The sequence below is a fragment of the Phanerochaete carnosa genome (assembly GCF_000300595.1).
Source record: "Phanerochaete carnosa HHB-10118-sp unplaced genomic scaffold PHACAscaffold_3, whole genome shotgun sequence".
Classification (NCBI taxonomy): Eukaryota; Fungi; Basidiomycota; class Agaricomycetes; order Polyporales; family Phanerochaetaceae; genus Phanerochaete; species Phanerochaete carnosa.
Window position 1 is genome coordinate 3,917,651 of NW_006767630.1, and position 9,727 is coordinate 3,927,377.

The following is a 9,727-nucleotide window of genomic DNA, read 5'->3' on the forward strand; positions in this document are numbered from 1 at the left end:
GTATACTATGGAGGAGCAGACTACGCACCGAGGGGCTGCATATCTCTTTTCCCAACTTCATGCTCTCGAACTTGGCCTTCGAGTATAGATTACGTAACGTGTCAAGACTCCGCTGTGCGGCAGGGTCCTCGCTGAAGTGTTCGCGGTATGCTTCCACTAGCCATAGCCTCTCGGGCTCTGACAGGTACCCAATCTCCAGATAGGAGCTGGGGGCGGGAGAGCTCGTCTGTTCCATGCTAGCGACCTCGTTTTTGAAAAGTTCTAAGTTTTTGCCTTTGAGTGTAGCGTGTATGGTGCGTAGTTGTGCACGCTCTTTTATAGTCACGGTAGCGGCATGGAGTAAAGCCAGACGTTCAGCGCGAGATACACGGAAGCCGCACTGCAAATCGTCTATCTTCATACCGAACGGCTCTGGACCATCTTATGAAGACCACGCGTTACAATGCAACGAGAGAAAAACACCTGCGTCAGCTGTCAGCCAACGACTCGGAGTCTACGAAGCGAGCGTAATACTGTATATCCCGCTAGTGGCTAATAGTAAAGACGAGCAGAATGAAGCGTACACACCAGTGGTTAATATGCACTTACGAAGGAGTCCAATGCGCATTGTACATTCTGGTCACTAGCCCCAGCCTTAGGGAGACTGCGCACCAGAGTTGCGCCAGGCTCTTCGGAGGACGGCCGCATTTGGATGCTTACGTAAGCCCCATGCATTTATATAATCGAACGCTGGGACCATCCAGAGTCTCTTCAGAATTACTTATTATGAGCTGGAGGTATAGCGAAGGTCATATAAAATAAATTACTGTTACTCAGGTTTACTCTCAGCCGGGACGTCAAATTCCATGTGTGACGCTTGCTCGACCCACATGCTGTGATAGAGGCCGCCGGAACGCATGAGTTCCTCGTGTGTGCCCTGCTCGATGATTCGGCCCTCGTTCATTACCATAATCAGGTCTAACAAGAGTATTAAAAATCATGCCGCTAGGAAAGAGGAAACTGCCAACGAACCTGACTCTACCACCGTGCGGAGACGGTGGGCGATGAAGATTGACGTGCGCGACTTCTCCTGCAGCAGCGAGTTGATATTCTTCATGAGCTCGGTCTCAGTGTGCGCGTCCAGCGCTGAAGTCTACAGCAGAGTGCGGTCAGCCATGAGCCGTCAGGGGGCTAGAGATAGTAGCTCACCGCCTCGTCAAAGAACAAAATTGGTGGGTCCTTGAGCAGTACTCTCGCTACCGCCAGTCGCTGCTTCTCGCCACCCGAGATCATGAGACCGCGCTCGCCGACCTTAGTCGCGTAACCCTCAGGCAAGCGCATCACCGCCTCGTGCACGTGCGCCTTGCGCGCCGCCTCTCGCACCTCCTCGTCGCTCGCGTCCAAGCGTCCATATCGGATATTGTGTAGGACGTCCGAGTGGAACAGCGGCGTGTCCTGCGGCACGACGCCAATCGCCCGCCGCACACTCTCAATCTGCAGGTCGTGGAGCTCCTGGTCGTCGATGTAGATCTTACCCGACGAGGGTACATAGAAGCGGTAGAGTAGGCGCACGATCGTGGACTTGCCACAGCCAGATGGACCGACGAATGCAACCTTCTTGCCAGCAGGAATCGCGAAACTCAGGTCACTGAAGATTTGTCGGTCAGGGTGATATGCGAATTGCACGTTCTCGAACCGGATGGAGCCACCCTTGAGCTCGAGCGGCTTCGCGTCTGGTTTATCCTGGAGGTCCAGTAAGGCTCGATTCCGATACAAATCACTACACTTGTAGGCGCACCTTGGGTGGTTGATTCTTAGTCTGCAAGTTGAATAGAATTTCGAGATCCAACAAGCTTTGTCTCATCTCGCGGTAGATAGTGCCAAGGAAGTTCAGAGGAAGCGATAGCTGGAACACAAGCTGGTTAATCATGACGAGATCGCCGACAGTCATCGTTCCTACGGACGTTGCGTCAATGTCATTCTACGAGGCAATCCTGGACAAGCTAACCTTTAAGCACGCCCTGTGCTGCGAGGAGCATCATGGCAGTCAGTGCGCCGGAGAAGATGATATTCTGTCCGGAGTTGAGGTATGCCAGTGATGTCGCAATCTTCAGACCAGCTTTCTCGTACGACTTCAAATGCTTGTCATACTGCCCGATCTCGTACTTCTCGTTATTGAAGTGCTGAAATGTCCAAATCAGACTCACTTCCGCGCTCAAGATGCGGTGCGCTCACCTTGACGGCCTCGTAGTTGATCAATGAGTCTACGGCAACAGTGGCGGCCTTGTTATCCGCAGCGTTAGCCTCCCGCCGGAATCGTGTCCTATCCAAGCTCTTGTCAGGTCTATAAAGCGCAGCTTGAGCTTCATGACCAACCTCCACGCAGTCGTTCGCACTGTAAACCAAGTATATGCGCCCATCGCGACCAATGTTATCGCAGCAAAATTCCACCCATAATTGTACGTCTGTCATGCTATAAGCGTTAGCATGATACATATCTGTGACGAAGCAGACCTACCAAGATGCCACACACGAGCGAAATCTCAAGTGCCGTGGGTACGATGCGAAATATAATTGCTTGTAGGATAAATGTAATACCCCTGCAGAGGAGCATGAGTACAAAAGAGCGAATAGAGGTGTTGCAACTCACTTAGTTCCCCTGTCGATAGCTCTCGTAAGGCCTCCAGTTTGCCGAGACAGATGAAACTTGAGGTCAAGGTTGAGGAGATGCTCGAATGTCTCACGTGCCACTCTGCGGATAGCACGCTGGCCAACATTGGCAAACACAGCGTTGAGCAGTTCCCCGAATAGCGTCGCACCGATTCTTGCAGCACCGTCTACAGACCAGTTGGTAACATCCAATCGACACGAGCTGCTCCAGCTTACATCCTAATATCAGCGAGCCTGCAACAACCCATACTGTTGAGTCATCCGTCACTGGGATGTTCAAAGAGTCTATGATGTTCTTGAAGAGCAGAGGGACTTGAACGTTAAGCACCTAGTCAAACGGTCAGCTTGAGACATGCCAGAGAGCCTGCAAACGCACCTTTCCCGCAACTAAGAGACTCATGCCAACCACCACTCTCGCCTTCGTTGACCAGTCATCCTTTGGCCACAAATTACCTGAAAGCCGCTTGACGATCTCCCAGTCGTTCTTTCGCTGTTGCTTCACCGTGATGTGCACGGCGTCATCTGGTGCTGCTTTCGGAGGTGACGGCTCTGCTGGAGGTTTCGACGTCGTTCCTGCAGTACCCTTCAAAGTCTGTTTGGGTGCTTCTTTGTCCGTATTCTGCGCGAGATGTTGGAATGAACGAAAACGAAGGACAGTCCCGTGGAACTGGAGTGGATGGACACGACATGGTCGGAAGCTGGAAGACGCTGCAAAAGCCCGCCAGCTGCGAGGCGAGCGGAGAGCATTCATCGACCACTGTCGTCTTAGCGACGAGTGAATCGTCGACTGGAGTAAGAGTCGGGGTGCGCGCAATCGTGGGTGAGCATGGTGAATGGCGTGCGCAGGCTGGGCCGCGATATTTCTTTGTAAGAATTATCTGATAAGATCATGGATATTACAGGAAAGACCCAGATAAGATACGAGCCTACTCCGTCACCGTCAGAAGAGACTTGCGGACGGCTTGCACGCCAGCTTGTTCAGGTGCCTCACCGACCCAGCGCAATTACAAGGCCTAGACTCAGTCTTGTCTCAGAAATTAACAGACGCACCGAATCCTCTACCAGCGAGCCTTCAATGTTAGCGCGTCTGTCGAACACATCAGCCTTCCGAATGTCCCTCCCTTCTAAGTACTGTATACTCGAACAGCCCGCAGGTGGGTAATGCATTAGGCTCATCCAATCTCTTACTCTTCACTGATACATGCTCTGTAATTCTGCCACCATACGCTGCCATAACATACATATTCTGGTGCGTCTACCTTGAATGATGTTGCTCGACTGTGACCCATCATGACGCGCAGCTGAGCCGAGTCTAAGCCAGTAGCAAACGCATCAAGTGTATGAAACATACAACTAGTCTATCTCTGTACACCACTCTGCTGTGACCTGCCCTTCAACAAACCATCCGCCTTCCCGTGGCGCTCCATCTCTACTCTCCTGCGCCTGAAGTCACCGGACCATCGCCATCGTTAGCTCTCATTTCGTACTCTTCCATACCCTGGTCTACATCTCCTGACTGAACCTGGAACAAAGACGACGCGTCCCGAGAGCTTATACGCCGCTCCGCCTGGGGCCGAACACCGGCTTCCGCCGCGTCAGGTGAGTTGTCTATATATCGTGGTCAGTGAGTTTAAACACTGCTCTGAAACTGCCACGCACGATAGGTTGGCTCATCCGCAGACTTTGAATCATCTAACAATGAGGTATTCGAAGGTGGAGTCGAGGGGCCAACGTGAGCCGTCAACGGCGGCGGCAGCACGACCGACATCGAACGCGCCGAATTCGGGACAGCGTCCCTTTCCGTGTCCAACTCGTGGCAGGCGTGCGGCTCCCAGCCCTCGTTCGTCGTCGTGGACCGCTCGTCCTCCTGGCTGACGCCGCCTCCTGCGCCCGTGGTCCCCGGGTCCGGCACGGGTCTCAAATTGACTGAGAATGCGCTACTCGCTTGTGACGCAGTCTCGAGCGGAGCGTCTGCATCGCTGGATTGGACGATCGAGGGTGTGGCCGGGGCTGCATGCGGGACAGTCTCATCGATAATGGCGTCAAGCGCGTTGTCTCGTCCGCGTGCAACCAGTGGATACGCGAGGAACCAATCATCTACAAAGCCGGTGTCACAGTAGTCTGCATCCAAACTATTGAGAAAATCCATTTGCGCCGGTACCGTCGTGGTGGGGCTTGTCAGAGGGGGGCGCGGCGCCGGGCGCATCTGCTCGGTGTCAGCGTCGCTGGGCCCATGTCGCTGAGAGAGAGCTGCTGGAGTATCTGACAGCGCGCTGGAAGGTCTGGAAGGTACGGAAGTTGCAGCAGCCCCAGTGGGGCTATTAGGGTCGATATCTTTGGACAGCAGAGGACAGTTCTCAAAGTTTTCATTGTCTTCATTGTCTTCACTATCTTCATTGCAGGTGTGAGAGATCCAGTGACAGCTCGGCTCCTCGCACCTCTCCTGCATGTTCATGTGTGCTTGTTGGAGACACCAATGCAGGTCCCGCCTGACTTGCTGTGTGTCATCTAACACCCTCTTGTGGTAGCACCTCTCAAAGGTATGGACAAGTTGCCGCACAGGTAGGCCATAGGGAGCCTCTCCCGTGGTGATGCTGTCGACTCGCATTCCCAACCACCACAGAGAGTGTGTCACTGTAGCATAATTATCCACACTGTCTCCATCAGAAAGACCTCGGCTTGCAATCTCCTCTAGTGCCTTGTGAATCTTCTCCAGTACTTCGGAGTCTGTTGAGCTAAGGTCTCGGAAGTGTTGTGATTCTACACGGACAAGCCACTGCCACGAGACCCAAAGGAAGATTCGGAGCTGAGAAACGGAAGCAAATGCCAGGTCATCTTCAAACCAATTGAGCATGAGTGATGAGTAGTCAGTAGCCGTTTCATCTCGTGTGCGCACAGCTGGGGTAGGCAAAGACAGCATGCATGACCAGGCTGCTCAAGAGAGACAAACCAGACAAACTCACCTAGAGATCTATCTGTAGGGCTCACACTGATATGTCCATGCTCATCGGCCAGTTTGAACACTTCAAAGTAAAGTGGCAAGTCTCGATATGCATGCCAACCGTGGCGTAGAAGAGATTCATAAGCTGCCAGAACTGGCGGAGTGCCGCGAGCAGTCTGAGTGAGGAGCGGGAATAGTTCTGCAGCTCGCCACAGGTCTCTGACGTGCAGCAATTTCTCGCGTAGGTACATATGTTTGATGTCGGCCGCAATGGTGCGCTCGAAGATAGGAATGATGTGCTGACACGACTTGTCTGCGGCTGTGATTGAAAGCGACCGCTCCTGTCTCTGGCGCAGTTCTCCGTAGTCATTAGGGTCGGATCGATGAATCCAGATGCCTGAGGCTTGTCTTAGGCCAAGCATGCGTGTTTCGAGTGGTTCACCACTGTTGGCTGGAAGAAAGATGCGTAGGGGATTTAAAAGGAGCCTTTGATCACCCAGTGCGATGACAATCAGCCATGTGGCGGCTGCGGGAATATTGTTACCTCTACGCCAAAAATCTGCCGTTGCAACTGTGTCTGAATGAATGGTTTCGAGACAGGTGTCAATGTATGTCTTGACACGTGGAGCCTGAGAGGACTGGTCGACCCATGATAAGGCTCGGAGAAGCAGCGTAACCTCTGATAGATCCACTAGGAGGCGCTCCACGTCTGCCGCATTCAGCACAAGCAAATCATCTCGCCAGTGAGGCTGGTGCTGCCCATCTTCCCCATAATCGCGCTCCTCACTTATAAGGGCAACCTTCGCAGCTTGTCCAACATCCTGCCATGGGGAGCGCCATCTGCCTGTCCAAACTTTGGTCGATGTCCGGCTCGCAAGGTCTCTTTCCCGCCAATTTCTCACATACCGCGGCCACGACACGGCTTGGAATTTGAGCTCGTCGCCATTCGGTGAAACATCTTGCATTTCCACAAGGAGCTGCTCTCTACTCCAGTCTACAGAGACTATGTCCCATATGCACTGTGCAAAAGACACGGTTTTCACCAACGGTGATTTTACAAGAGACAGCAGATGGACGAGTGGGGGGACTAGGGAATTCTGTAGAGTGGACCGAATGGGATGATGTGGCGAACTGCTCCCGGGGGCATGTTCCATGTCAATTGAGACAGGCGTCGGCTCTCTCGCTGGCTGACCGTGATGTAGTGTATGTGCACCCCGCTTCTCGCAGGCATGTCTCCACCGAGCGGCGGTGACACGACGAATCTCGCACATAACATTGACGAGATATGAAATGAGTGCTCGGACGATCTGGAACAATGCAAGGCAGGCTCGAGCCGTCGGAGAGCGGTATGGACATCGGAGGAAGAGCACAGGGAGGATGGTGAACGCAGACACAGTAAGGAGGAACGCGGACACGATGACGGTCAAGATAATTGCAACAACGTCGTCAAGCGTCCACAGAAGGATCACCATGCCGATCAGGAAGAGTACCATTGCGATCTCGAGTAGTGCGGGAACGGCGGCGATCGTCGCATCGACGTTCCACGACTCCCAGTCCTCGAATCGCATCTGCCGCACCACTACGTTTTCCCGAGGCGTCGCGAGTGGCGAGTTCCAAAGCATGTACTCGCGGATCCACTGCTTGGCCAGGATCCCGAACAGTGCGGCAGCGAGGCTGAGGACAAGGCTGGTGAACAGGAGCACATTGATCCAACGTGCCGAGGCTGAGGGAGAGAATGACTGGGACTCGAGGACGGATGTCATGGTCATGTTGAGGGTGGGAGGGATGTGATAGTCAGTTCCGGGGTAGGTGTGGCCGTGGGAGAGGAGTTGGCTGTTGTAAGCGAGGAGCTGGTTAGTCGTGTCTTGGCTGTCGGGTTGGAGCATCTGGTATGTCTGTACGACGAATGCTGTGAGGATGGCGGAGAAGAGACCGGCCTTGATGGGGTGATCATAAGCGCGAATTCGTACGGAAAGCGTCGAGCACCGAAGAGACTTACGAAGACGAGCAAGGTGTCGATGTCGTCGGCGTATCCCTTGGTCTTACCTTCGTCGTTAGTGAAGAGATGGTCTTCGATTCCAGCCCATCCAGATAGGCCGGGCTTGTCCTGCACAAACGAGAACAAGTCATTCAAGCGAGCGCGGCGTGCGGGAACTAAGGACACTCACCTTAGCGCGGCTATTATCTGACATATTTTCGTCAGTTTTACCGTGAGGAGCCGTGTCCGCGGGCATGAAGCAAAGAGCTATTCGAGTGAAGGCTGGAGCGCACTGTGGCTCGTAGGGGAAATGGGGACGGAGACGGTAGCTGTCGAGGACAAAGGCAAGACGGAGACAGTGTGTGTGCTGAGCCTCGTTCCAGTCTGCCGCTGTCATGAACAAGCTGTGCGCCGAATATCGGCCGCGCAGTATCTATCAAGGGTCTCTCTGACCGTCACATGGATGATCTGCCAACTGCGGGTGAGGAATGCTCTGTGCGCCAGAAATGGAAAATAGCATGCGCGCTTGGAAGCGCACAGGACGGAGAGTTATTCGGCCAACGAAGCTTCCATTGATTATGAATGTGGACGTTGCACTGGACACAGGGTGGTAAGCACGGTTTTTTTCTTGAAGAAACCCGGCCAAAATTGGGAAAATAAGAACCAATTGTTCCCCGGTTGTACATTGGGGGAAATTGGTGCGTAAATTGGTGCAAAACCGGCCAAAAGAGGCTGAAATGCGACAAAACTAGCGGAAAAGGAAGTTTTGTCTCCAAGTTTTCTCGAATGAAAACCGGTTAAACACAGGTTCTTGTTCGCCTAGCTTTTGGCTGGTTATGGCAAGCAAACAAACTGCACCTACCACCTAGTGGGATGCGTATGGAGAATCAGCGTAAAACGCCCTCACGCGCTGTCCAAAAAGACTCGCGAACACTGTATATGGGTGACGGCCGGGACGAGGACGATGAACTCACGACCGCCATACGCAGTCGAAGCACGGGCAGACGGTCGTGCGACTGAGCCCAAGTCACGCAGGCAATAATCCGGGCAATCATTTCAATGAAATACATAGAATACACAAGAAGCATACCCCTGGTCCTATGTGACGTCGTGTGTAGTAATTGCCCAGGCGAACCAGCATCGCTTCAGGCTCGCTTCAGGTGGCGCAAATAGGGTACTTGCTGTGTCGACCTGAGTGACGGTCGCCGTGCACATACCGGTATGAGGCCTGTGTTACATCTGCATCAATAGTCATGTCGTCAGTCCCAATCGAGTTCGTTCAGCTCACAAGATCAAGAACTCAGATATACCCAAGAATCCTGGCACATACTGATTCCGTCTCCGGAGAGCAGAAGTCCAGGAGCATGCCCCATCTTGCTAACATTCTATCTACCCGTTGTCCAAATATCCAGAAGCTATTCACATCTCGCACATCAGCACGGATACAGAGCTCAGCAAGATTTCTCTTACCTTGACGTGGATGTCCATCGTGGTGTCTACGACAGTGGCGGTCTTGTTGCCTGGGCTCTTGCTAGGGGTATGCTGCGCTAGAACTTCTAACTCGTCGGCGCAAATCGGCCACTCTCCAGGCACCAGTGGTGGCGTCTCGCCAACAAATGCGTCGTCGGAGAGAGAGGAAGGGGAAGGAGTCGCGTAATGCGCGATGCGTGGCGCAGTACAGGCAGCGATACACAGCTGCACGGATGAGACTGTGGTGACAGTATCTGGGAGATATTGAACATCACGCGGGCGCGATTTCGGTCATTCGAGAATCTGATCGTTGAGCGTTGGTTTTTGTCTGACCATGTCATACAAGTCTCAAGATACTCCGCATCCGAGAATCTGACCATATTCTCTACACCCAAGAATCGTGAGTCCGCCCGTCAGAAATTCTGCGCCTAAGACTTGTGCAAATGAGTTTTTGTGCTCGCAGCACTGAACTGTGGGGAACTAGGCATGTCACTTCAGAGGCTCTTCACCACGACGCGAGCACATGTGTACGCGAGCTTGACAGCCGTGTTGATTTCAACCTACGTCCATGCCCGCCAGTATCCTGAGTGTATCGAACGCGTCTTTATGTCGAAACCGCGCAAATCCACCCTTGCCTCCTTCATCACCCCCCGAGTATGATCGGCCCACCAATCGTGTTTCGGTTCTGC

At 53.3% G+C, this 9,727-nt stretch overlaps 3 protein-coding genes across 3 annotated transcripts; 1 reads left to right on the forward strand and 2 right to left on the reverse strand.

Annotated features, from left to right (window-relative positions):
* Positions 1–503: 503 nt before the first annotated feature.
* PHACADRAFT_117756 (uncharacterized protein) lies at positions 504–3,501 on the reverse strand. Its single transcript, XM_007393907.1, has 11 exons — positions 3,026–3,501; positions 2,866–2,977; positions 2,630–2,816; positions 2,498–2,579; positions 2,356–2,444; positions 2,215–2,302; positions 1,988–2,162; positions 1,778–1,935; positions 1,189–1,722; positions 1,012–1,132; positions 504–957 (listed from the first exon to the last, which is right to left on the reverse strand). The coding sequence occupies exons 1-11, from the start codon at positions 3,398–3,400 to the stop codon at positions 809–811; spliced, it is 2,070 nt and encodes a 689-aa protein (XP_007393969.1). The 5' UTR covers positions 3,401–3,501; the 3' UTR covers positions 504–808.
* A 3,402-nt stretch (positions 3,502–6,903) lies between these two features.
* Positions 6,904–7,643, reverse strand: PHACADRAFT_59904 (uncharacterized protein; the record flags this gene model as incomplete). Its single annotated transcript, XM_007393908.1, has 2 exons — positions 6,904–7,527; positions 7,590–7,643. Coding segments are annotated over 2 exons (678 nt in total), but the record flags the coding sequence as incomplete, so codon positions are not given.
* Positions 7,644–9,032: 1,389 nt separating this feature from the next.
* Positions 9,033–9,257, forward strand: PHACADRAFT_253153 (uncharacterized protein). The gene has a single exon (XM_007393909.1). It carries the CDS (start codon positions 9,049–9,051, stop codon positions 9,223–9,225), a length of 177 nt encoding a protein of 58 aa, XP_007393971.1. The 5' UTR covers positions 9,033–9,048; the 3' UTR covers positions 9,226–9,257.
* Positions 9,258–9,727: the final 470 nt, after the last annotated feature.

Coding starts and splice junctions, on each gene's coding strand:
- PHACADRAFT_117756 (XM_007393907.1), bottom strand. CDS start 3,400: ATGAATGCTCTCCGCTCGCCTCGCAGCTGGCGGGCTTTTGCAGCGTCT. Junction 2,445..2,497: donor CGCTCGTGTGTGGCATCTTG/GTAGGTCTGCTT, acceptor ATAGCATGACAG/ACGTACAATTATGGGTGGAA. Junction 958..1,011: donor CCGCACGGTGGTAGAGTCAG/GTTCGTTGGCAG, acceptor TACTCTTGTTAG/ACCTGATTATGGTAATGAAC.
- PHACADRAFT_253153 (XM_007393909.1), top strand. CDS start 9,049: ATGTCCATCGTGGTGTCTACGACAGTGGCGGTCTTGTTGCCTGGGCTC.